The sequence below is a fragment of the Nerophis lumbriciformis genome, linkage group LG02, assembly GCF_033978685.3.
Source record: "Nerophis lumbriciformis linkage group LG02, RoL_Nlum_v2.1, whole genome shotgun sequence".
Lineage (NCBI taxonomy): Eukaryota > Metazoa > Chordata > Actinopteri > Syngnathiformes > Syngnathidae > Nerophis > Nerophis lumbriciformis.
This window is the reverse complement of record NC_084549.2, coordinates 47,527,040-47,555,000: the sequence shown is the minus strand read 5'-3', so window position 1 is coordinate 47,555,000 and position 27,961 is coordinate 47,527,040. Positions and strand designations below refer to the sequence as shown.

Genomic DNA, 27,961 nt, shown 5'->3' with positions numbered 1-27,961 from the left:
TTAATCCATTGAAATATGAATCCATGAACGCATGACCTTATGAACACATGAATCCTTGAACACATGCCCCATTGAACACATGAACAGAACCCATGTGTGCATAAACACATTAATACTGGATTTTATGAACGCATGACCATATGAACACATAAACCCATGACATATGAACATATAACCTCATGACCCCATGAACATGTTAACACTTGAACCCATAAATACATGAACCAACTCTTCCTGACGCTAGCTGGCATTTCCCTTGTGGTGGTGTGGCGCAACTGGCTGTGGGTCGGCTTGGAGGGGCTCGAGACGATAGTAGCATGCGGATCGGGGCGTGTGTATGTGAGATAGCAGTGGCAGGAGTGGCGGAGTTGTGAACAAAAGGCAAGATTTCAAAAAAAGTGCAGTTACCCTTTAAGCAGAGATGAATGATGGAGGTTTTTATAGTAAGCAGGCTTTTCAGATTACCTATTGAACCATGCTGGACAGCTCTTAGAGTCACCAATTTATCTTAGCCTGTCTAGGCCACGGTCCTCACAGTCAAAAGCCATTACCACCAAGTCAATAGAAATCATCAGCACAACAATTTCTGTTATGAATGGCACTTATCAAGTTGCTCAATAACTTTTAAAAAAGCCATAATTTAACCATGTCCAGATCTGAAACCAAACTGGCGAACGGTGTTGTCAGTCTTGAGATTGTTGGCAAGTTGTTTCTTGATCACGCTCCCAAATATTTAGAGACAAAAGAGCCTGCGGAGACAGGAAATATTTATCGGGGACATTGCGATGACTTAAGGAAGAATTACTTATTTTCAAATATACAAATCATATATTCCACCCAATTTTCCCAGTATGAAGTAAATTTCTCCAATTTATAATTAATAAAGGCGGTTATCTTCTCCATTTTATATATGTCCATTGTTGTTTCCATCCATTGCTTCAAAGTTGGGCTCTCCTGGGATATCCATTTCCTAGTAATGGTCTTTTTACAAGCCACCAGTAGGATATTCATTAAGTGTTTATCTTTCTTCAGCCATTCCTGAGGTACATGTCCAAAAAAAAATGTTTACTTTCGAGCTGTATTTCACGTTCGAAAATATCCTGTAGAGCTTGGTGTATCTCTTTCCAATAGTCTTTTGTGGTCCCAGAAAACATGGTAGTGGTTTGCATTTGAATTCCCACAATTTCTCTAGCAGGCATTGGAGTTGTTATCATAGTGAGACTTCTGAGAAGGTGTAATAAAAAATCTGATCAAATTTTTCCAGTCAAACTCCCTCCACTTGGGTGAGCTGGTACAAGTCCAGTGACATTTCCATATTTTTGTCCATTTTTCCTCAGATATAGTTATCTCTCCTTCCTTCTCCCATTTTGTTTTAATGAATATGATTTCATATTCAACAGACCCTTGTACAGGCATAAAACAGTTATATCAATAACTTCTGAATTGTAGGCTTTTGTAAACAGTTCAATCAAACATATACTCGTCTTTGTGACGCTTTTCACCTTCATATTAACAAAATGCCGCAACTGCAAATATCGATAGAAGTCTTGGTTTTCTAATATATATGTCCTTTTAATAGTTTCAAAACTAAGCATTTTTTTTATCTTTCATTACACTACATAAAGCTGTTATACCCTTAGATATCCAGTCCTTAAATCTTGAGTCTAATGTATTAGGTGTAAACTCTGTATCATAGGCACACCATTTAAGAACTGCAATATCACTCTCAAGTTTGTATTCTTTTATAATCATTTTCCACACTTTAAGGGTCCATTTCACCCATAGGTATTATCAATGTTATTTATGTGGGTTTGTAAATTGCTATCCGCCAGGATTGCTTGTATAGGGATGGAGGCCATTTCTTCTTCAATAATTTTCCATTGAGCAATGTATGACGGGTTGTACCAGCATATATATCACTGCTCTCATCTGGGCTGCAAAATAGTAATATCGGAGGCAAGGTAAACCCCATCCTCCCTTTTGTTTGACCTATTGTAAAGTTTTGAGACAAACTCTTGGCCTTTTACTTTGCCATATATACCTTGATAGCATTTTGTCCCATTCATTGAATTGGTTTTGGTTAATCTCTATTGGCAGGGTTTGAAATAGGTACAGCAGTCTTGGCAATACATTCATTTTAATGGAATCAATTCTAGAACTAAGGCTAAAAAAATTAATTAAGTTCCATCTTGCTATGTCATCTTTTATTTTATTATGTATGGGTAGATAATTGTATTCTGATAATTTTGTTAGATCTTTTGACAAATTAATGCCCAGGTATTTAAAAGATACTGTTTGCCATATCAGAGGGTAACTACTTCTGATTTCTGGTGGGTTATAATTATATGAGAGTAGATGGGTTTTACCTATATTGATTTTATATCCTGATAGTTGACCATACAGTTCAAATGATTGCATTAATTTAGGGAGCGAGTATGTTGGGTGTCCGAGGTAAACCAAAATGTCATCCGCATAGCAGGCCAATTTATACTCTCTTCCTTTAATCATGATTCCCTTAATATCTTCATTTTGTCTGATAAACTGAGCTAATGGCTCCAGATATAATGCAAAGAGTAATGGTGACCATGCACATCCCTGTCTAAAGCCCCTTTCTAGGGTAAAACTATTTGATAAGTATCCATTGACTTTAATTCTAGCAGTAGGATTGTTGTACAGTGCCTGTTTAGTTTTAATAATTGTATCCTGAAAGCCGAATTTATATAAAACTCTGTAAAGAAAATTCCAATTGACCGAATCAAAGGCCTTTTCAACATCCACACTTATAACAATTGCTTCGATGTATTTTCTTTGTATATGATCCATAATATGTAGTGTCTTTCTTATATTGTCTTGTGTTTGCCGTTGATGTATAAAACCTGTTTGATCATTATGTATCAATATAGGTAAGAAATCTTCTAATCGTTTGGCCATAATGGAAGTAAATAGTTCATAATCTACATTGAGAACTGATATTGGCCTGTAAGATCCACATTCAATTCTATCCTTGCCTTCTTTTGGTATAGCTGAGATAATTGCCTCCCTCCAACTAAGTGGCGTTTGTGCCTTTTTTAAGACCCAATTCAATGTGGGGAGTAAAACACGTACCGTATTCATTCTTTTTTAAATTCCTTATACCACTCAGCCGTGTAACCGTCTGATCCTGGCGATTTACTTAATTTAAGCTTACTAATTGCAACTTTTAATTCATTTTTGGTCCAATTTCACAGGTACATATTTTATCTTTATCCTTTCCAAATGTTAGAAAATAATTTATTCTTGTATAAAGACAATGCGGAGCAGAGAAATAAGTATAATCCCTTCTGTCTGGGTAAAAAATCTTGCCATATGTCAATTAAGCCTACTTCCTCAAAAAGTGTGTTTACTTTCTTATAAAGGGGTTTAACGTTATGTATTTTTATACTAGATGAGTCCAATTTTGGCTGTAAATGTATATTTAAATCCCCACCACAAATCAAAAGACTTTCGGTTTCCGTTACATAATATTGGTGATTTTTTGGAAGAAATTAATATCACTCCCAGGGGGTGCATAGACATTCAATAAGGTGATTGGGTTCCCATCTATCTTTCCCTTTACTAAAATAAATCTACCCTCCTTATCACCAAATTCCAGTACTTTTTCAAAATTTAGCTTTTTTGAGATGAGGATTGCAACTCCTCTCCTATGTCCTAGTTTATATGACGAAAAAAACATGAGTGAAGCCCATTCTCTTTAGTTTTACATGCTCCTTGTCAGTCAAATGGGTCTCCTGTAAATATCCTATGTGGGCTTGTTCTGTCCTCACCTTCAATAATATTTGATTGCGTTTAATTGTCTGGACTTTTCAATGTTGAATTGTTAGAATTTTTCTCAACTTTGTGTCACAACCTGTTGCACGTCAGGTCTGACAATGTTCAGATTTGTATTTGCTTCATTAGCTTACTGTTATTCCCTATCCAGCGCTTTCATTTCTGTTCCACTTCCTGCCTGGCTCCATGAGCACTTGCCTCTGTTTGGCGAACAGGAGACACACCTGCTTCTGGTCGCTAATCAGAGAGCTATTTTATGTCAGCCTGTACTGCAGTCAGGGCTGGAGGATTGTCTCTCGAGAATTGTCATAGTTGCTAACTGTTGGAAATGGCAAGTTTTACATTTGTAATTCTTTTACCTGCATGTCACCTCCTGTCTCCTGCATTCTGAAGTCAAACAATATACATGCTGCTTCACATGCTTTGGGCACAAACAAAAGTTCACAGTGGGTTATTTGTCTGTGTCTTGACTTTATTTCATACATTTCCGATACACGTGCTCTGAATGATATTTTCCTTATAACTATTTATGTACTTGATGTTTATGGTGTCGTTTCAGGAAAGGCACGGTGGTAAACACTACAGTGTTAGTTTTTATTGCTAGCTCACTCATGGTCTTTAGCAGAAGTTGTGGTTCACCTGAGATGGTCATACTGGGTCGTTTCATCACAGGGATTCACTCAGGTAAGCACTCCTTCACACACCTTTTTACAGACACTTGGGAAATACATGTTTGTTCCGCTGCTGATTTTCTAAATTTGCCGCCTTACAAAGATATCAACACTGCACCATTTTGTGTCAACAGACAACATAGCAAAGGCTATCAATAAATGTTAGAAATATGCTTTTATTTAGTTTATTTAGTACAAGGTCACCCGAAAAACTGAGCCCACAAATCTTTGAAGGTCAAGGTTTGTTTATTTATTACAACTTAAAAACAGCCACGACTGCCCCAAAGTGGTGTGCAGATTAAAAACAGGTTAAAAAAAATAGGATACAAATCACAATAAGTACAGAACATTATAAAAGACAGCTAAACAAACCAATCGATAATATAATAAAAACTAAATTAGGACTACACACACTACAAATAAAATAAATAATGTTCATAAAAATAATAAAACATTATAAATATAAACAGGCAGCACGGTGGAGAGGGGTTAGTGCGTCTGCCTCACAATACAAAGTTGCTGAGTAGTCTGGGGTTCAATCCCAGGCTCGGGATCTTTCTGTGTGGAGTTTGCATGTTCTCCCCGTGACTGCGTGGGTTCCCTCCGGGTACTCCGGCTTCCTCCCACCTCCAAAGACATGCACCTGGGGATAAGTTGATTGGCAACACTAAATTGACCCTAGTGTGTGAATGTGAGTGTGAATGTTGTCTGTCTATCAATGTTGGCCCTGCAATGAGGTGGCGACTTGTCCAGGGTGTACACCGCCTTCCGCCCGATTGTAGCTGAGATAGGCTCCACCGTCCCCCGCGACCCCGAAGGGAATAAGCGGTAGAAAATGGATGGATGGATGGAAATATAAACATAAAAATGTCCATAAATATGTCCAGCTCAGCTTGTTTGAAATGCCTATGCAGATGAGTGTGTTCTCAAAGAAGAATTACAGTTCTCAAGAGAGGCAGCAGCTTTGAAATTCAAAGGGAAAGCATTCCAGAGTTTAGGGCCTGCTACTGCAAAAGCTATATGTCACCTCTGGTCATCAGTCTTGACCTTGGCAGTTTAAAAAGCACTGGTCAGAGAGCTTAGAGTTCTGACGAGGGTGTGCAAAATAAGTACTATAAGTCAGATAAATACTGTGGAAGCAGCCCGTGAAGTGAATTAAGAACAAAAACATCTTAAACTGAATTCTAATAACAACAGGCAGCCATTGAAAAGAAACTGGGCAGTAATGTGGTCTTTTTTTCTTGTTCCTGTGAGCAGGGGTGAAGCTGCATTTTGCATTAACTGTAAACGGCAAGTGGAGGACTGGTTAATGCTTAAATAGAGAGAATTACAGTAGTCTCAGCAGGATGTTATCAGTGCATGCACGACTGTTTCTAAAGTGGTTGATGGGCCTGTGTATATGATTTGACGTTCTGTAGTAAGGCAGTTTGAGCTTATTTGCTCGTCAATGTTGCACAAATGATCAATAAGAATACATAAATCAATAAAAGATATGATTTTTTATCATTTTTAGGGTATACATGTAGACTATGTGCATGAAATATTGGAGCAATAGTCTTTCCAACATGTCTAGGTCAGCCAATGAAAGTTATTCCTCTAACAAATCATACACTAAAGTGCAAGCACGTTTTCGTAAAATGTTTCAGCGTTGTCATGCTCCATCACCGAGAAGAATTTCTGACTGAGTTTGGAAGTCTTGATAGTACAGGGCTAAACAAAATCTTAATTCTGCTTTCCCCAAAAAAATACTGGTCAAATAATTGGCAGATTTGCATGACGCATGAAAGTTTGCCTCAAAAGCAGTAGAGCCAAATAATCATTAACTTAGAATTTAATGGCAGCAACACATTGCAAAAAGTTGGCATAGGGGCATTTTTACCACTGTGTTACATGGCTTTTCCTTTTAACAACACACAGTAAACGTTTGGGAACTGAGGAGACCCATTTTTGAAGCTTATCCGGTGGAATTCTTTCCCATTCTTGCTTGATGTACAGCTTAAGTTGTTCGACAGTCTGGGGTCTCCGTTGTGGTATTTTACGCTTCATAATGCGCCACACATTTTCAATGGGAGACAGGTCTGGACTACAGGCAGGACAGTCTAGTACCCACACTCTTATTGTAAAGCCACACTGTTGTAACACGTGGCTTGGCATTGTCTTGCTGAAATAAGCAGGAGTGTCCATGATAACGTTGCTTGGATGGCAACATATGTTGCTCCAAAAACTGTATGTACCTTTCAGCATTAATGGTGCCTTCACAGATGTGTAAGTTACCCATGCATTGGTCACTAATACACCCCCATACCATCACAGATGCTGGCTTTTGAACTTTGCACGTATACCAATCCGGATGGTTCTTTTCCTCTTTGCACCGGAGGACACGACGTCCACAGTTTCCAAAAACAATTTGAAATGTGGACTCGTCAGACCACAGAACACTTTTCCACTTTGCATCAGTCCATCTTAGATGAGCTCGGGCCCAGCGAAGCCGGCGGCATTTCTGGGTGTTGTTGATAAATGGCTTTCGCTTTGCATAGTAGACTTTTACTTGCACTTACAGTTGTAGGGACCAAGTGTAGTTACTGACAGTGGTTTTCTGAACTGTTCCTGAGCCCATGTGGTGATACCCTTTACACTCTGATGTCAGTTTTAGATGCAGTACCGCCTGAGGGATCGAAGGTCACGGCATTGCTGCTTCCGTGCAGTGATTTCTCCAGATTCTCTGAACTTTTTGATGATATTACAGACCGTAGATGGTGAAATCCCTAAATTCCTTGAGATAGCTCCTTGAGAAATGTTGTTCTTAAACTGTTCGACAATTTGCTCACACATTTGTTCACAAAGTGGTGACCCTCGCCCCATCCTTGATTGTGAATGACTGAGCATTTCATGGAAGCTGCTCTTATACCCAATCCTGGCACCCACCTGTTCCCAATTAACCTGTTCACCTGTTAACTGTTTGAAGAGCATTCCTCAACTTTCTCTGTCTTTTTGCCACTTGTGCCAGCTTTTTTGAAACATGTTGCAGGCATCAAATTCTAAATGTGCTAATATTTGCAAACAATAACGTTTTCCAATTGGAACGTTAAGTATTTGGTCTTTGCAGTCTATTCAATTGAATATAGGTTGAAAAGGATTTGCAAATTATTGTATTCTGTTTTTATTTACGATTTACACAACGTGCCAACTTCACTGGTTTTGGGTTTTGTACATGTACTGTCAACGTCAACGCATGTGATTAATTAAAGAAATTACCTCGTTATCATGAGTGAATCAAATAAACGCAAAAGTCAGTGCCTATTGTTACACGGTGCAAAGATGAGTGATGAGAGGTGGCCAATTTCACTTCAAAACACACTCAAATGGAACTTCAGATAAAACTGAGGTAATTGCAGCGACAAACTTTCTCATTATTGGCCACAACAAGTTTAAAACAGTATCTTAAAACAAAGCACAGACAGGTTTTTTGCAGGTCATTAAAAAGCATTAAATGAATTTTGCATAAATGAACGCCTTAAATGACTTTAAAAAGCATTGCATTTGATGTCCTGTGAAACTATATGATAGTAGGAAGTCAATCAGTCGACTGGTAAGTGAAAATGAACTCAATAATTTTGCGGGCATAGATACATTGCTACGTCTGTCTGTGTGTTTCTTTTCTTCGACTGCAGCTTTCAAACTGCATACAAGAGGTCGTTTGAAAGTGTGAAAAGCGCTGCCTCCATACGGCAAACAAAACGGTACTGGGGGCCCAAACTTTGATGACTGTAGGCGTTTAGTCCTTACACTTACAACACATTCAGTGGCCTGGTGGTTGGAATGTCTGCCCTGAGATCGGTAGGTTGTGAGTTCAAACCCCGGCCGAGTCATTCCAAAGACTATAAAAATGGGACCCATTACCTCAAGGGTTGGAATTGGACATTTTTAACGATTAAGAGGGTGTAAAATACAATTCAAGATGTTTAATCGACTCAGTTTATTTTAATGCATCTAAAGGATGCAAATATCATTGTATGATGTGTCTTTTTCTTGTTTAAAGGAAGAGTAAATGCAGATGTCAAAGGTCCACTATGTCAAGTTGTTAATGGGTGTGTTTACCATCTGTATCTTCTTTGCTATATTATTGCAAATACTTTCAAAATGTGCTTTTAATTCTTTACTTACTGTCATCAAGTTTTAGGCAAATTAATAACAACAAAATTGCATTTGTGTCCAAATATTGAGGTATTTTCTTAAGCACATGTTATATATGCAAGCAAGTAATAACATGTGTTTAAACATGATTAATCAAAGCTTAAGAGTGTGATTGATCTGATAAAAGAAAAATCATATATATATATATATATATATATATATATATATATATATATATATATATATATATATATTTACAAACCCCGTTTCCATTTGAGTTGGGAAATTGTGTTAGATGTAAATATAAACGGAATACAATGATTTGCAAATAATTTTCAACCCATATTCAGTTGAATATGCTACAAAGACAACATATTTGATCAAACTGATAAACCTTTTTTTTTTTGCAAATAATCATTAACTTTAGAATGTGATGTCAGCAACACGTGACAAAGAAGTTGGGAAAGGTGGCAATAAATACTGATAAAGTTGAGGAATGCTCATCAAACACTTATTTGGAACATCCCACGGGTGAACAGGCAAATTGGGAACAGGTGGGTGCCATGATTGGGTATAAAAGTAGATTCCATGAAATGTTCAGTCATTCACAAACAAGGATGGGACGAGGGTCACCACTTTGTCAACAAATGCATGAGCAAATTGTTGAACAGTTTAAGAAAAACCTTTCTCAACCAGCTATTGCAAGGAATTTAGGGATTTCACCATCCATGGTCCGTAATATCATCAAAGGGTTCAGAGAATCTGGAGAAATCACTGCACGTAAGCAGCTAAGCCCGTGACCTTCGATCCCTGAGGCGGTACTGCATCAACAAGCGACATCAGTGTGTAAAGGATATCACCACATGGGCTCAGGAACACTTCAGAAACCCACTGTCAGTAACTACAGTTGGTCGCTACATCTGTAAGTGCAAGTTAAAACTCTCCTATGCAAGGCGAAAACCGTTTATCAACAACACCCAGAAATGCCGTCGGCTTCGCTGGGCTTGAGCTCATCTAAGATGGACTGATACAAAGTGGAAAAGTGTTCTGTGGTCTGACGAGTCCACATTTCAAATTGTTTTTGGAAACTGTGGACGTCGTGTCCTCCGGACCAAAGAGGAAAAGAACCATCCGAATTGTTTTGGCGCAAAGTTGAAAAGCCAGCATCTGTGATGGTATGGGGGTGTATTAGTGCCCAAGACATGGGTAACTTACACATCTGTGAAGGTGCCATTAATGCTGAAAGGTACATACAGGTTTTGGAGCAACAAAAGTTGCCATCAATGCAACGTTACCATGGACACCCCTGCTTATTTCAGCAAGACAATGCTAAGCCACGTGTTACATCAACGTGGCTTCATAGTAAAAGAGTGCGGGTACTAGACTGGCCTGCCTGTAGTCCAGACCTGTCTCCCATTGAAAATGTGTGGCACATTATGAAGCCTAAAATACCACAACGGAGACCCCCGGACTGTTGAACAACTTAAGCTGTACATCAAGCAAGAATGGGAAAGAATTCCACCTGAGAAGCTTAAAAAATGTGTCTCCTCAGTTCCCAAACGTTTACTGAGTGTTGTTAAAAGGAAAGGCCATGTAACACAGTGGTGAACATGCCCTTTCCCAACTACTTTGGCACGTGTTGCAGCCATGAAATTCTAAGTTAATTATTATTTGCAAAAAAAAAATAAAGTTTATGAGTTTGAACATCAAATATCTTGTCTTTGTAGTGCATTCAACTGAATATGGGTTGAAAAGGATTTGCAAATCATTGTATTCCGTTTACATTTACATCTAACACAATTTCCCAACTCATATGGAAACAGGGTTTGTATATTAGGCTGTCAAAATGTTACACGTTAACTCATATGATTCATCAAAAAACATGATCACAATAATCATATGTACACACAGATTAATCAACCAAATGATGTTGTCCTCACATGTTTTTTATTACTTTAACCGTGGATGGTTGTGGTTGCCTGAAAGGCGGTGTGGGTTGTTATACGGTCAGTGATCGGGTCAGTGCATAGATAAGTCAGGAGACTGATTGGTGAGCTCCCTTCAAAATACACACCATTTTTGACATCTCTCTCTCTCTCTCTCTCTCTCTCTATATATATATATATATATATATATATATATATAAAATAACTCAAAACATTTATTTCATTGTTATAACAAATATGGACTGTTCATATGATTACAGGAGGGTAAACTAAAGAAGCACTAGCTGTGCTGATGCTACAATACAACTGGTGTAGTTTGAAAACAGTATTAGATGTACTTTTATTAAATTATATGTAAAATGTAAAAACAAATGTAGAATGGTGTTTTAGCATGCTGTTTCTGTTATCTGACAAATAAATCTTGTTGAATTATTTTTATTTTATCTATTAATTTATTTTTATTAATCAATCCAACAAAACAATACACAGCAATACCATAATAATGCAATCCAATTCCAAAACCGGAATAGCAATAAACAGAGCAATTGAGAGGACACACAAACATGACACAGAACAATCTAAAAGTAGTGAAACAAAAATTAATATTATCAACAACAGTATCAATATTAGTAACAATTTCAACATAGCAGTGATTAAAAATCCCTCAGTGACATTATCATTACAGACATTTATAAAAAAAATAAAAATAAAATGAACAATAGTGTCACAGTGGCTTACACTTGCATCGCATCTCATAAGCTCGACAACACACCGTGTCCAATATTTTCACAAAGATAAAAAAAGTCATATTTGTGGTTCATTTAATAGTTAAAACACATTTAAAAAATGGATCCCATATTCCAATATATGACTCATTATTATCTGAACTAAATGCAGTTTTTTCTACTGATATCATCTCCATAGCTTGTGTGTACCAGTCAGTATGAGTTGGACTATAAACATCCATCCATTTTTTTAATATTACCCTTTTTGTTATTATGCATATTGAAAGAAATGCATTTTTACTCTTTGATGACACGTTACTAAATTGATGGAGATCCCCAAGAATACAAGTTTGCAGTGTCATTGGGATGTTTGTATTAAGGAATGTAATAATGAGTCATATATTGGAATATGGGATCCATGTTAGGAACTGGTCAAGGGGGTGACCCCGGGATGCAGAGACGAGAGGCAAGTTTGAGTAACACAAAAAGGGAATACATTTAATGAGTCCAAAAAGTGTAACAAAAAGCGATGGAGGCAGAAGTGCACTCCATGAAATACTCAAATGAAAACAGGTTCCTCAGTGGTCGGCAGGGGGAGAAGCCAGGGCACACTAAAACACAGGGTAAAGTCCTTGTTGCCTCAAGGAGGCTAGGAAAACAAACACAACAACATTAGGAATTACAGGACTAGGAAAAAAACAACATACCAGGACTGACGAGGCGAAGCAGGCACGTGCACGTGGAAGGTGCAGGATAAATTAACCGACAAGAGCCAGCTGTGGGAGGTGAGCTTAAATAGTCCTCGGTGGAAATAGGTTGCAGGTGTGCCTTAGTGTCCGCCCCTCGCAGGAGACTAATGAGCTGTGGAAACAGATCACAACAACAAGAGAAGGCAGGGAAATAAAAACACAACAGTACCCCCCCTTAATGGACGCCACCTGGCGGCTTACCTGGCTTCTAGGGAAAACGATCATAAAATGTATTTAAAAGTGTAGGGTCTAAGATAAGGGAACGCAAGACCCAGGATCGGTCCTCGGGGCCGTAGCCCTCCCAGTCCACCAGATACTGGAAACCCCTGCCCCTTCTCCTCACATCGAGAATGGCCTTGACAGAGAACGCCGGATGGCCATCAATAAGCCTGGGAGGTGGAGGAGGCACCTCTGGAGGACTCAGGGGACTGGTGGAAACGGGCTTGATAAGAGAGACGTGGAATGAGGGATGTATTCTTAGGGAGTCGGGAAGGCGTAATTGAACGGCAGAGGGGTTGATGATACGCTCAATGGAATAAGGACCAATAAATCTAGGCTGGAGTTTCCTTGAGGCAACTTGGAGAGGGAGATCCCGAGACGACAACCACACTTTCTGACCGGGCCTGTAGTCTAGTGCTGTGCTGCGGTGGCGGTTAGCGATGCGCTGGTTGCGCTCTGATGTGCGTAGCAGTGCAGAGCGGGTGTTGCGCCAGGCTTGATGTGCGCGGTGCAGGTGGGCCGCCACCGATGGGACAGCTACCTCTGATTCCAGAGAAGGAAAAGCGGGAGGTTGATACCCGTAGGCAGAGGGAAAAGGTGACATGCCTGTAGCAGAGCTGATGAGCGTATTGTGAGCGTACTCTATCCACGGTAGACTGAACGCCCAGGATGCCGGCTGCTGGTGGCAGACGCAGCGGATGGCGGCCTCCAGGTCTTGATTAGTGCGCTCAGTCTGACCGTTAGTCTGTGGGTGGTATCCTGAAGAAAGGCTGGGTGATGCTCCTAATGCTTTGCAGAACGCCTTCCAAACAGCAGACGAGAATTGTGGACCTCTATCCGAAACCACATCCACCGGGATACCATGTAGCCGGAAAACATGGCGTACGAGCAGTTCTGCAGTCTCGAGTGCAGAGGGCAACTTGGCAAGAGCGACGAAATGGGCCATCTTGGAAAAACGGTCCACCAAGGTCAATATCACCGTGTTGCCCTTGGATGGTGGAAGTCCTGTGACGAAGTCCAATGCTACATGGGACCACGGGCGGGAGGGGATGGGAAGCGGGCGAATAAGACCAGCTGGTGCCCGGTGTGAAGCCTTATTACGGGCACAAGTGGCACAGGCCGATACGAAGTCCTTTGTGTCAGCCCTGGAAGTTGGCCACCAGAAGCGCTGGGATAGGAGGAAAAACGTACGGGTTTTGCCCGGGTGGCAGGCGACCTTGGAGCTGTGGGCCCAGTTCAGTACTTCAGGACGGAGCTCTGGAATCACAAACAAACACCCCTGAGGGCAGTTCTTAGGAAAAGGAACGTCTTTGAGTCCCTCCTTGACGCGGCCTTCAATGTCCCACTGCAACGCTCCCAGTACACGTGATGGGGGGATGATTGTCTCAGTCTTGACCTCTTCCTCGGGGCAGGAGTACATCCTCGACAGGGCGTCTGGTTTGCCATTCTGTGAACCAGGGCGGAAAGTCATGGTAAAATTAAATCTGGCTAGAAACAACGCCCACCTTGCCTGTCTAGGATTGAGCCGTTGAGCAGTACGAATATAGGATAGATTTTTGTTGTCTGTGAACACCACAAACGGGGTCTCCGAGCCCTCCAGCCAGTGCCTCCATTCTTGTAGTGCCAACACTACGGCGAGTAGCTCTCTATTGCCAATATCATAATTTCGTTCTGCAGGAGTCAGGTGGCGTGAGAAGAAGGCACAGGGGTGCAGCCTCTGGTCGGAGGTGGAGCGCTGGGAGAGAACAGCCCCCACGCCGGAGTCAGATGTGTCAACCTCGACAAAAAATTGAGAGGATATGTTAGGATGGACCAGAACAGGTGCAGAGGTGAACAAAGACTTAAGTTTCTCAAAAGCAGACTGAGTCTCTGAGGTCCACAAAAACGGAAGCTTAATGGAAGTTAATTTCGTTAATGGTATCGCTACTCGACTAAAATTACGGATAAAACGACGATAAAAAATTAGCGAAACCTAGAAATCTTTGAAGGTGCTTTCTAGAAGTGGGTGTGGGCCAATCAACCACTGCCTGGATCTTCGCCGGATCTGCCCGGAGTTGACCTCTCTCAACAATAAAACCCAAAAACGGAACAGACTCAGTATGAAAAACGCACTTCTCAGCCTTGACGTACAGACGATTTTCGAGAAGGCGTTGGAGTACTAAGTGAACATGCTGGATGTGTAGTTCAGGGTTAGGCGAGAAAACGAGGATATCGTCTAAATAAACTACCACAAAACGGTCGAGCATGTCACGTAGGACATCATTTATGAGGCCCTGAAAGACGGCAGTGTCTTATCCTTCTTTTCCACAAAAAAGAACCCGGCGGCTAGTGGAGAGTTGGATGGACGGATAAGACCAGATGCAAGTGAAGTGGTGATATAGTCCTCTAGTGACTGTCTTTCGTGTCGGGAAATGTTGTATAGACGCGAAGAAGGAAGTGTAGCACCAGGGAGGAGATCAATACCGCAATCGTAGGGACGGTGTGGAGGTAACGACAAGGCTCGATCTTTGCTAAAAACGTCTTTAAGGTTGTGATAAGCAGTGGGCACCACCGACAAATCAATTACCTCCTCGGTGACTACACGCGATGACCCTGTGCGAGGGCATGCGGACCGCTGAGAATGAGAATGACAAAAAATAGCCCAGTTAATTATTGTAGCTTTAGCCCAGTCAATATGGGGGTTGTGTTTAGATAACCAGGTAAGCCCAAGCACAACCGGAGCAGAACGAGAGGGAATTACCAGAAAAATTATTGATTCAAAATGGTTACCAGATAATTGGAGAGTTAACGGAAGGCTATGATGGATAACACTCGCCAGGTGGCCCCCGTCGAAGGATCGGACCACTCTTGGTTTATGTAACTTAGCAACGGGTCTAGAAAAACGCTTAATTACGGACTCATCGATGAAATTATCGTCAGCACCCGAATCAATAAGAGCCCTAATGTCCAATTCTTGGTCTTTATCCCAGGTAAGCGTACCCAAGATTTGAAGTCTGGACAGCGTCTGACCTGTAGCTGACAGTAGAGGAGCAGGGTCGGTCGCTGGGGGAAGTGACGCTGGAATGCGGCAAGGCGGCGGTGCTTGGGTACGCAGGGGAGGCGACGCTTGGGTGCGCAGGGGAGGCGACGCTCGGGTGCGCAGGGGAGGCGACGCTCGGGTGCGCAGGGGAGGCGACGCTCGGGTGCGCAGGGGAGGCGATGCTCGGGTGCGCAGGGGAGGCGACGCTCGGGTGCGCAGGGGAGACGACGCTCGGGTGCGCAGGGGAGACGACGCTCGGGTGCGCAGGGGAGACGACGCTCGGGTGCGCAGGGGAGACGACGCTCGGGTGCGCAGGGGAGACGACGCTCGGGTGCGCAGGGGAGACGACGCTCGGGTGCGCAGAGGATGCGGCGCTTGAGTGCGGCGGCGATCCGGACGATGAGGACAGTGGGAGAGGCGATGCTCCGCTTTGCCGCAATATAAACACAGCTGGAGACGAAGGCGACGATCTCGCTCAGCTGGAGAGAGACGATTTCCACCGAGCTGCATCGGTTCCTCTTCCAGTGATATCGGCAGGACATCGACACTGGGTATCGGTGTGAATGCTTGATGCGCTTCGTGGCCACTCCTACTATGCGTCACAGAGCGGAGTTCCTGGCGTCGAATCCTCTCTCTCTCCCAGTCAACGAGACGATTTTCAATCCTCCCCGCCAGAGCGACTAGCTCGTCGAGGCTGTCGGGAGTTTTGAGCGGAATCATATGTTTTCGGACTCGATCAGCCAGACCGAGGGAAAAAACGTCCACCAGTGCGGAAGTGGGCCATCCGCTCTCAGCTGCGAGCCTTCGGAATTCGATGGCGAAGTCCGTGACGCTCCGCTGTCCTTGCTGTAGACGAAGTAATGCTCGCGCTGCTTCACGTCCTGGTCTTTCGCGCTGGAAAATGTTCTCCATGGCCTTGGCAAAAGCGGCATACGAGGCACATACGGGGGATTGACGTGTCCATTCCGCGGTGGCCCAGGCGGAAGCCCGGCCACTCATATGGGACATTACAAAAGCCACACGAGCCTTTTCAGTGTAAAAAGAAGTGGGCAAAAGTTCCAAAAAAAATTCACACTGGGTGAGGAAGGACCGCACGTCACCTGACTCGCCGGAGAATCGCTCGGGCTTGGAGAGTGGTGGACACGTAGTAGGAGAGGTGTCGTCAGGCAACGGAATATCTGCGGGTCGCGGATGGCTCAGCGGTACTGCTGGGTCGGCCGTGGGGGGAGACATCGCCTGCAGCGCGGTGAGTACACTTCCCAGCTTTGTCTCCAAGATATTAAGGCGAGCGTTCTGGCGTTCTGCCATGGCGTTGATGCAGGTCCCAAGCACGCCAAACTGTTCTTCCTGTTGGCCTAGTCTTTTGGCCTGTTGGTCAAGAGATCTTCTGACCGGGTCGATCTCTGCGAGGCCCATGATGTGGTCGGTTAATATGTTAGGAACTGGTCAAGGGGGTGACCCCGGGATGCAGAGACGAGAGGCAAGTTTGAGTAACACAAAAAGGGAATACATTTAATGAGTCCAAAAAGTGTAACAAAAAGCGATGGAGGCAGAAGTGCACTCCATGAAATACTCAAATGAAAACAGGTTCCTCAGTGGTCGGCAGGGGGAGAAGCCAGGGCACACTAAAACACAGGGTAAAGTCCTTGTTGCCTCAAGGAGGCTAGGAAAACAAACACAACAACGTTAGGAATTACAGGACTAGGAAAAAAACAACATACCAGGACTGACGAGGCGAAGCAGGCACGTGCACGTGGAAGGTGCAGGATAAATTAACCGACAAGAGCCAGCTGTGGGAGGTGAGCTTAAATAGTCCTCGGTGGAAATAGGTTGCAGGTGTGCCTTAGTGTCCGCCCCTCGCAGGAGACTAATGAGCTGCGGAAACAGATCACAACAACAAGAGAAGGCAGGGAAATAAAAACACAACAATCCATTCATTTTCTACCGCGTGTCCCTTTTTGGGGTCGCGGGGGGTGCTGGAGCCTATCTCAAGAAGGCGGGGTACACCCTGGACAAGTCGCCACCTCATCGCAGGGCCAACACAGATAGACAAACAACATTCACACTCACATTCACACACTAGGGCCAATTTAGTGTTGCCAATCAACCTATCCCCAGGTGCATGTTTTTGGCGGTGGGAGGAAGCCGGAGTACCCGGAGGGAACCCACGCAGTCACAGGGAGAACATGGGATCCATTTTTTAAATTTGCTTCTTTTGTTGTTTTCAACCATGACTCTTTTATTCTCTGACATTCCCACAATAAATGAACAAGAGTTGCCTCGGCTGCCCAACACTTCATACATAACTTGCTATCTACTACACCGATTTTAAACAGCTGAGAAGATGTAAAATACAATCTATTCAAGATCTTAAATTGAGTCCGCTTATCTTTAATGCTTTTAAAGAGTTTATTGGCATTTTTCCAAATATCATTCCATGATATGTCTCTTTCATATAAAATGTTTAAGTCGATCATCCATTTCCGAACACATGCATCATTTGCATTTCTATAGTCGTATTGATTGTAATATATCTTCAAGAATTCATCAACACAATTAAGAAATTAATTAAACTATTTTATGGAATAATAAATGAACACCATACTTGGTGTAAAATAGTTTAATTCATTTTTTAATTGTGTTGATTAATTCTTGAAGATATGTTACAACCAATACGACTAACCAATGAAGATGTCTGTATTTTAATTATGTTGTAATCAACATTCTTAATTATGATGTTTATAAATGGCAGACCAGATACAATTTAAACATTATCTTTCTTTGTTTTTACTGCAGGTATCTCTTTAAGTGTAGTTCCCATGTACCTGGGCGAGATTGCACCGAAGAACCTGCGGGGCTTTTTGGGGTTGGTGCCAAGCATCTTCATCGGACTTGGTGTCTTCATTGCCCAAGTCCTTGGATTACATGAACTTTTAGGAAAGGTACACAATGGAATATTAACATGTCACCCAAACATGAAGGACATGTGTTTGACTTAACTCCTATATGTATATTAATATTTCTGTCAGGCACATATTAATGTGAAGCTGAGTGGCTGAAAGTGACATGATAACATTACCTAATAGTTTTGTCTTAAATTAGGCTTATGTGTGCAATTTATGTCTCACAGGAAGAACACTGGCCTCTGTTCCTATCTGTGCTAGTGGTACCCACAATTATCCAGTTGATGCTGTTGCCATGGTTCCCAGAGAGCCCCAGATACCTGCTGATTGAGAAGCACAATGTCCACGCTACCATCACAGGTCAGTGCTGGTGTACATGAGCTGGCAGATGTTTTTAACTGTCGATTTTTCTGGAGCAAACTTTTTTATTTTATTTTAATAATGATGTGTTCCATTTGTACTGGGAAGAAGGAATTTCCAAGTTCAGAGTCGGAATATTAAATGGAACGCCCCTTGAGGTCGTCTTTCCTACTTGGAAAGTCGGGGCACTTTCACCACCCCCAAGTTTGTTTCAAAGATGGCTGCTCTACTTCTATAATATCCGTTATTAGCACTTGTGATTAGTTTTTGTCACAGCCAAATACAATGTATTGTTGGACGTTCTTATATAGTAATGTCACTGTAGTGCAGGGGTCCTTGTCAGGACTTGATCTTGGTTGTTTGCTTTTCCGGGATGCAGCGGAAAGTTGGCACGGGCGAGACGGGAACCAAGGTACATGATTTATTTATTAACTATAAATACAAAAAAAAGATAAAACAAAAAGCGCGCACAGTGGCGGAGAATAAACTATGAACAATTAAACAAAAACATTAACTGTGGCTTGAAAAACAAAAACTTACTTGGCATGGAACCGGCATGAAAAAAGAGCAGCAACGATCATAAGGGTGTGCAGAAGCATATATGGGGTGCGAGGTCGTCAGGCCGAACAACAGAAAATGAATTAACTTAAATACTTATGGACATGATTAACAACAGGTGCGTGACTCAAAACAGGTGCGTGACATGACAGGTGAAACTAATGGGTAACTATGGTGACAAAACAAAACTGCACAAAAAGTCCAAAAATAAAGCCTGATCACACAGACATGACAGAGCCCCTCCCTTAAGGACAGATACCAGATGTCCAAAAAAACCCAAAGATCAATAGTCATGGGAGGGCGGGAGGGGGACATGGCGGTGGGTCGCCAGCCCAAGTGGCCCCGAATCCACCGAGGCAAAGTCAAGTGGCGGCGGCGAGTGGAACGCCGCTGCAGCAGGCGAGGCGGGCGCCCAGGGATTGGCCACATTCGTGGCCGACTGGGAGATGGGCGCACTTGGCGTGGCGGACGACCAGGTAGCGGCCATATCCGTGGCCGACGAGGAGACAGGCGCGTCGTCAACTTGGCAGGCGTGGCAGCTCGGCGTGGCAAGTCAGGCGGCGAAGCTCGGCGTGGCGCGTCCGGCGGCGAAGCTCGGCGTGGGTCTTGGTCTTGGTCTAGGCGTGGGTCTTGGTCTTGGTCTTGGTGTGGGTCTTGGCATGGCGGGTCTTGATCTTGGCATGGCGGGTCTTGATCTTGGCATGGCGGGTCTTGGTCTTGGCATGGCGGGTCTTGGTCTTGGCATGGCGGGTCTTGGTCTTGGCATGGCGGGTCTTGGTCTTGGCATGGCGGGTCTTGGTCTTGGCATAGCGAGTCTTGGTCTTGGCATGGCGAGTCTTGGTCTTGGCATGGCGAGTCTTGGTCTTGGCATGGCGAGTCTTGGTCTTGGCATGGCGAGTCTTGGTCTTGGCATGGCGAGTCTTGGTCTTGGCATGGCGTGTCTTGGTCTTGGCATGGCGTGTCTTGGTCTTGGTCTTGGCTTAGCGGGTCTTGGTCTTGGTCTTGGTCTTGGTTTGGCGGGTCTTGGTCTTGGTCTTGGCTTGGCGTGTCTTGGTCTTGGCATGGCGTGTCTTGGTCTTGGCATGGCGTGTCTTGGTCTTGGCATGGCGTGTCTTGGTCTTGGCATGGCGTGTCTTGGTCTTGGCATGGCGTGTCTTGGTCTTGGCATGGCGTGTCTTGGTCTTGGCATGGCGTGTCTTGGTCTTGACGTCGAGCTGGTACCGGAGCTTGGCGTCGTGGAGCTGGTACCGGAGCTTGGCGTCGTGGAGCTGGTACCGGAGCTTGGCGTCATGGAGCTGGTACCGGAGCTTGGCGTCGTGGAGCTGGTACCGGAGCTTGGCGTCGTGGAGCTGGTACCGGAGCTTGGCGTCGTGGAGCTGGTACCGGAGCTTGGCGTGATGCGGCTAGGCGTGGTGCGGGTGGTCGTGCTGGAGGCTGTGGCTTGACGGGTCGGTAGACTGGTGAGGGCGGTCGTGCTGGAGGCTGTGGCTTGACAGGTCGGTAGACTGGTGGTGGCGGCCGTGAGGGAGGCTGTGGCTTGACAGGTCGGAAGACTGGTGGTGGCGGCCGTGCTGGAGGCTGTGACTTGGCATGGTGATGCCGAGCCACCCCACCAACACAGCTCCCGACCCCAGCCCCCCCCTCAAGGGGCGGATACCAGACGCGCTCCCTGCGGTCTGGAACTCTCTGTAGGGGTGGGCGGGGGAGGTCAGAAATTTCCCCTTTATTTTGGCCACAATATTTTTCTATAGCCCCCACCTGGTGTTGTGTGGGTGGAAAAAAAGAAAAAAATTGTGACGGGGGCGGGACTTGAGTCTTGGGGGGCGGGGCATGAGTCTTGGGCAGCGGGGCATGAAATTGGGATGGCTGTGACTGACTAGACCTGATTTCTAAAAACATGTTTTGATAATGTTTTATCAAAGACATGGCAGAGTTTTTAGCTGGAGGCGGGTGATTTAAAGAAAAAGTATTGAAACAAAAATCCTGGTCTGTGATGTCATCATGGGGAAGCCGGGCAGACTGCTGCTTGCTTCCGCCCGGAGGGGGCGGGGCTTGTGGGAGCGGCGTGTCCTGCTGACTCGCAGAAGTCTTTCCTGGCGTCCCTCGCCTTTGGCGGCGCTTCCGGGGCTGAGGTGACGTACCGATCGGCACCAACTTGCCTCCATTCCCCCACATCATCCCCCTGCGCTCCCTGGGGGAAAAGCGCAGCGTCTCTGCCTCCATGGCGCGCAGCACCTCCCAAGAAGCCTCATCCAAATTGTCCAAATCGGCCAACTTACGTGCGGAAAAGCGGGTCTGCTGACGACCTACTGTCAGGACTTGATCTTGGTTGTTTGCTTTTCCGGGATGCAGCGGAAAGTTGGCACGGGCGAGACGGGAACCAAGGTACATGATTTATTTATTAACTATAAATACAAAAAAAAGATAAAACAAAAAGCGCGCACAGTGGCGGAGAATAAACTATGAACAATTAAACAAAAACATTAACTGTGGCTTGAAAAACAAAAACTTACTTGGCATGGAACCGGCATGAAAAAAGAGCAGCAAGGATCATAAGGGTGTGCAGAAGCATATATGGGGTGCGAGGTCGTCAGGCCGAACAACAGAAAATGAATTAACTTAAATACTTATGGACATGATTAACAACAGGTGCGTGACTCAAAACAGGTGCGTGACATGACAGGTGAAACTAATGGGTAACTATGGTGACAAAACAAAACTGCACAAAAAGTCCAAAAATAAAGCCTGATCACACAGACATGACAGTCCTCAAGTAAATAATGATAAATGGGTTATACTTTTATAGCGCTTTTCTACCTTCAAGGTACTCAAAGCGCTTTGACAGTATTACCACATTCACCCATTCACACACACATTCACACACTGATGGCGGGAGCTGCCATGCAAGGCGCTAACCAGCAGCCATCAAGAGCAAGGGGTGAAGTGTCTTGCCCAAGGACACAACGGACGTGACTAGGATGGTAGAAGGTGGGGATTGAACCCCAGTAACCAGCAACACTCTGATTGCTGGCACGGCCACTCTACCAACTTTGCCACGCCGTCCAAGTACAAATCTTGAAGGTCCACAAATGTTATTTTGAAACAGGCTGGGTCCGTTTATTATCGGTCAAGCTTATATAGTAGCAGGAGGTAGGTAGTAGTTTAACATTTTCTTAAAATTAACAAAAATAAAATAAATATCCAATAAAATACATGAAAGATTTTCTTTGAAACAAAAATAAATAAGAACTTAAATAAAACTTTTAGTTTTAACAAAAAATAAATACTTTTAAACACAACCCTCCTATCCCTGGTAAACAAATGACCTCAACAGATCTCATTCATGTGCAAATATAACTATGGTACAGTACATCCCCATTGTGTAAAACACAGCTGCTCAATGGGAGAATTGGGCTCTTGGGGTTGAAGCCAAGACTTTGAACTTTGGCACAAAAGGTGTGATGGCCAGGCAGAGACACTGATCCAGGTGTTCATTGGTCAGTCTGCTGCGGTACTTGTTCTTCACAATGTTCATTGTAGAGAAGGCAGACTCACAGCTGTATGTAGAGCCAAACATTGTGAGGATGTGACAGGCCATCTTATGCAGCAGAGGGAACTTGGAAGGAATGACCAGCTTTGACCAGAAGGTGATGGCGTCACACTGAGCCTCTTTCAGTGCGACACTTTCTTGGAGGTCAATGAGCTCAGTCTGCAGTGAAGCAGCTCTGGCCCATGGGAAGACTTGTTTTGCTTCTGCAGAGAACACACTCACATTTCTGATTAGGAATGGGTTTTCAATGAACAGCAGGACTTGTTTTCCCAAAATGAAGCCATAAAAGCGAGTCTTGAAATTTGAAATGAGTTTTTCCAAGAATTCCAAATGGCACTGATGATCTCCCTCTCCTTTGGTCAGTTCCAGAAGTTTGGGGAAGTGGAGCAGTTCCTCCTGTAGATACACAGTTTAAACATATATTAGGAACAATGCTTAAAAATAGGTATGAATTATCAAGTGGAAGAAAATAGTGTGTGGTAGAAAATAATAATAACAAATTAGTTACCTGTATGTCACTTTTGAAAAGCTCCGGCTTCCTCTGGAAGGCACAGACTTCTGACATCAGCTCACACACTGTGTTCTTCTTCCCCTGTAGCTTGAGATTTAGGTCATTGAGATGGGAGGTTATATCAGCCAAAAATGCCACAGCTTCCATTTTCCCAGCATTTTGCAGAAATTCCAGGAACTGTTTTGCTTTTGCGCTATTTTGCTGGGACTTAAACACTTGCAGCTCTTCTCTAATGGCCAAAAAATGCTCCAGGACCCTGCCTTTGCTCAGCCATCTGACGTTGTTGTGCACGAGCAAATCATCAAAAGCAGCATCTACTTCTGTTAGGAATGTGCGCAGCAAGCGGTGCTGCAGTGCAGATGATGCTCTCAAGAAGTTTATGAGTTTCATCATTGTTGTCATGATTTCAGAGTCCACTTCTCCAAGACTTGCACAAAGGACAGACTGATGGATTATGCAGTGATAAGATATCAGGCCAGGGTGGTGTTCTCTCACACGCGGAACCAGTCCCTTCTCCCTCCCCAACATGGCTGGAGCTCCATCAATAGCAATGGACACAACTTTCTTCAGATCTATCCCTTTTTCATTCAGCATTTCTGATATTGCTTTATAGATGTCTTCTCCCCTTGTTTGTCCACTGAGGTTTGCCAGGCCCAAAACATCTTCAATAAACTCCCCCTTTTTCCTCATCATAATACCTCATAAACACCAACAACTGAGCATTGTCAGTGGTGTCAGTGGACTCATCCACTGCTAGGGATATGCACTCTGCGTTTTTTATTCCATCACAAAGCTGCTTGGACAAATCGCCAGCCAGTATTTCAGTACGTCTGGTAGCTGTGGCATCAGAGAGTGGGATTTGATTTATTTTAGCTGTCATTTCCTCCTTTTCTTTGCCTTCAAACATGGCACCCATCACTTCAGTCAAGCATTCTTTAATTATTCCTGCATCAGAGAATGGCTTCTTATGTTTACCCAAAACCCATGCCACTCTGAGTGAGCACTCTGTTGCTATTTGTTGTTGTGTCATAGATTTAACAAAAATCTTGCTTGATGTTTCATATGACTTTTTCAGCCTCGTGATTTCTTTTTTTCTTAGCTCTGAATCATGAGGAAATGTCTCTTCAAATTTGTGGTGCTCTTTCAGATAGTGACGTTTCAGATTTTCACTTTTCACCAGAGCAACAGTACTGTTGCATATTAGACACATTGGTCTGGTACTTGCAGTAGGTAGGATGAAAACATATTGCTCTGTCCATTATTCCTTGAAAAGTTGGTTTTCCCTGTCCACCTTTATTTTACCAGCCTGAGCCAACTTGGAGCATGCCATTGTGATTTGATTCACATTCAGTGACTGACGAGTGAAAAGTTAGCGAAGTAGCTATACGAGACAACTGTGTGCCTGCAGCGAAAGGTTCCATGCACTGTGCCTGTGGCATGAGCTCTGTATGACCCAGGTGGTAACAGCCTATCAGCGCGTCGTTGTGATAGAGATGACAACCCATACCCCGGAATCAGCCAATCAGAGTGGCGTTCTCTCGCTCTCACTCTGTCTCTCTCTCTTTCTCTCTATCAGAGAGAAAGAGAGACGGAGTGAGTGAGACACGGAGAAGTGTAAACGAAACGTGGAGATATTTGACAAAAAACAACAAAGAACGTTGACTTGCGCTAGCGATAACTCAAAGATAAATACAATTATTATATTTCTTTTAAATAATTATAATTATAATTTTATATATATATATATATATATATATATATAATTGTTTTTATTTTTTTTTTACTATAATTCGTGCTGGGTCCGGACGGACACGTCGCTGGGTCCGGACATGGACCGCGGTCCGCCTGTTGAGGATCACTGCTGTAGTGTAAACTACATTTATTTTATGTGGTATATACGCTGTAAGAATAACTATTGTAAGAATAAAGTAGAATTTCAGTTGCCATTTTTAAAAATTCCAAAAAAATGTGGTCTGAGCAGTCTGACCAGTTAAACAAGCAACAGTAACGAGAGCTGGGCGATATGGCAAAAAAAAAAATCACACTTATCCATCCATCCATCAATCCATCTTCAACCGCTTATCCGGAATCGGGTTGCGGGGGCAACAGCTCCAGCAGAGACCCCCAGACTTCCCTCTCCAGAGCAACATTAGCAACTTCCTCCTGGGAAATCCCAAAGCGTTCCCAGGCCAGAGAGGAGATGAAATCCCCCCATCTGGTCCTTGGCCTGCCACGGGGTCTCCTCCCAGTGGGACGTGCAACGAGGACCTCTCTAGGGAGACGCTTGTGAGGCATCCGCACGAGATGTCCGAACCACCTAAGCTGACTCCTTTCCATGCGAAGGAGCAGCGGCTCTACTCCGAGTCTCTCTCGGGTGACTGAACTTCTCACCCTATCTCTATGGGAGATGCCAGCCACCCTTCTGAGGAAACTAATTTCGGCCGCTTGTACCCGCGATCTTATTCTTTCAGTCATGACCCACACTTCATGACCATAGGTGAGAGTAGGAATATAGATAGCTCGGTAGACCGAGAGCTTTGCCTTCTGGCTCAGCTCTCGTTTCGTCAAAACAGTGCGGCAGAGAGACTACAATACTGCCCCAGCTGCTCCGATTCTCCGGCTGATTACCTTCTCCATCTTTCCCTCACTCGTGAACAAGACCCCGATATACTTAAACTCTTCCACCTGGGACAGAGTCTCGTCCTCTACCTGGACTGTACAAACCATCTGTTTCCTGCTGAGAACCATGGCCTCAGATTTGGAGATGCTGATCCTCATTCCGGCCGCTGAACACTCGGCTGCGAACCGATCCAGTGAGAGCTGAATGTCACGAACCGAAGGTGCCATCAGGACCACATCATCTGCAAACAGCAGTGACGCAACCTTTAGCCCCCCGAGACGTATACCCTCTCCGCCAAGGCCACGACTCTGCCTAGAAATCATTTCCATGAAAATCACAAACAGGATAGGTGACAGAGCGCAGCCCTGGCAGAGACCACCCCCCCCTTGAAACGGATCCGACTTACATCCAAGCACCCGGACACAACTCTTGCTTAGGTATTACAGAGATTGGATGGCCCTCAGCAGGGTTCCCCTCACTCCGTACTCCCTCAGCACCTCCCACAAGATCTCCCGGGGGACCCGGTCATACGCTTTCTCCAAATCCACAAAGCACATGTAGACTGGATAGGCATACTCCCAGGCCTTCTCCAGGATTCCCGCAAGAGTAAAGAGCTGGTTAGTTGTTCCACGACCAGGACGGAATCCACATTGCTCCTCTTGAATCTGAGGTTCGACTATCGGCCGGACCATCCTTTCCAGTACCTTGGCGTAAACTTTCCCAGGGAGGCTGAGTAGTGTGATACCCCTGTAATTAGCACACACCCTCTGGTCCCCCTTTTTGAAAAGGGGAACGACCACCCCAGTCTGCCACTCCCTCGGCACTGTCCCAGACTTCCGCACAATGTTGAAAAGGTGTATCAACCAAGACAGTCCCTCAACACCCAGAGCCTTCAGCATTTCTGGACGGATCTTGTCAACCTCCGGAGCTTCGCCACTGTGAAGTTGTCTAACTACCTCAGTGACTTCACTCCGAGAGATCGACGTCGATCCCCCATCATCCTCAGGCTCTGCTCCTGTCAGGGAGAGTGTGTCTGATGTAGTTGGGTTCAGGAGTTCCTCAACGTGCTCTTTCCAACGCCCTACGACTTCCTCACTTGAAGTCAGCAAAGTCCCATCCCTGCTGTACACAGCCTGGATGGTTCCCCGCTTCCCCCTCCTGAGGTGCCGTATGGTCTTCCAGAACAGCTTTGGTGCCGCGCGATAGTCCTTCTCCATGGATTCCCCGAACTGCTCCCAGACCCTCTGCTTAGCCTCGTCCACAGCCACGGCCGCTGCCCTTCGGGCCTGTCGGTACCTTGCAACTGCCTCCGTAGTCCCCTGGGATAACATACCCCGGTAAGACTCCTTCTTCAGTCGGACGGCTTCCCTGACCTCCGCTGTCCACCAGGGTGTTCGAGGGTTACCGCCCCTTGAGGCACCTAAGACCTTTTGGCCACAGCTCGCAGGTGCAGCTTTAGCAATAGAGGCTTTGAACATTGCCCATTCCTGTTCAATGCCCCCAACCTCCACAGGGATGGCAGAGAAGTCCCGTCGGAGGTGGGAGTTGAAGTTCTTCCGAACAGAGGACTCCTCCAAACGTTCCCAGTTCACCCGCACTGCACACTTGGGTTTGCCAGGTCTGTCCAGAGGTTTCCCCCGCCATCTGGCCCAACTCACCATCAGATGGTGATCAGTTGACAGTTCAGCCCCTCTCTTCACCCGAGTGTCCAAAACATACAGCCTTAGATCAGCTGATACGATTACAAAATCGATCATTGATCTTTGGCCTAGGGTACTCTGGTACCAGATACACCTATGAGCATCCTTATACTTGAACATGGTGTTTGTTATCGCAAGTCCGTAACTAGCACAGAAGTCCAATAATAGTCCACCACTCAGGTTCAGATCAGGGAGACCGTTCCTCCCAATCACGTCAGTCCAAGTATCACTGTCATTGCCCACGTGCGCGTTGAAGTCCCCCAGCAAGACTATGGAATCCCCTGCCGGCGCCCCATACAGGACCCCATGCAAGGTATCCAAGAAGGCCGAATACTCTGAACTCTTGTTTGGTGCCTACGCACAAACAACAGTCAAATCACAGTTAATTTTTTAAATTTTACTGATCTCCATTAATTTCACACTTTTATTTTTTTTAATTAAGTTGGATTGTCCCGTGCAGGATTATACTGAGTACCGTTGCAGTTCTAC

The 27,961-nt window shown here is 44.5% G+C and overlaps 1 protein-coding gene across 2 annotated transcripts in view; it reads left to right on the top strand.

Moving 5' to 3' along the window:
- The window catches only part of slc2a15a (solute carrier family 2 member 15a), a 145,318-nt gene that overhangs the window by 34,689 nt on the left and 82,668 nt on the right, over positions 1–27,961 (top strand). Inside the window, exons 1-4 of one of the 2 annotated variants that reach the window (XM_061963796.1) lie at positions 4,131–4,253; positions 4,367–4,491; positions 18,067–18,212; positions 18,401–18,533. In XM_061963796.1, coding sequence (XP_061819780.1) covers positions 4,171–4,253; positions 4,367–4,491; positions 18,067–18,212; positions 18,401–18,533 — 487 coding nt within the window. In that variant the 5' untranslated portion in view covers positions 4,131–4,170. Of the gene's footprint in view, positions 1–4,130; positions 4,254–4,366; positions 4,492–18,066; positions 18,213–18,400; positions 18,534–27,961 lie in introns of those variants that run through there. The other variant, XM_061963786.1, reaches the window with a different exon arrangement.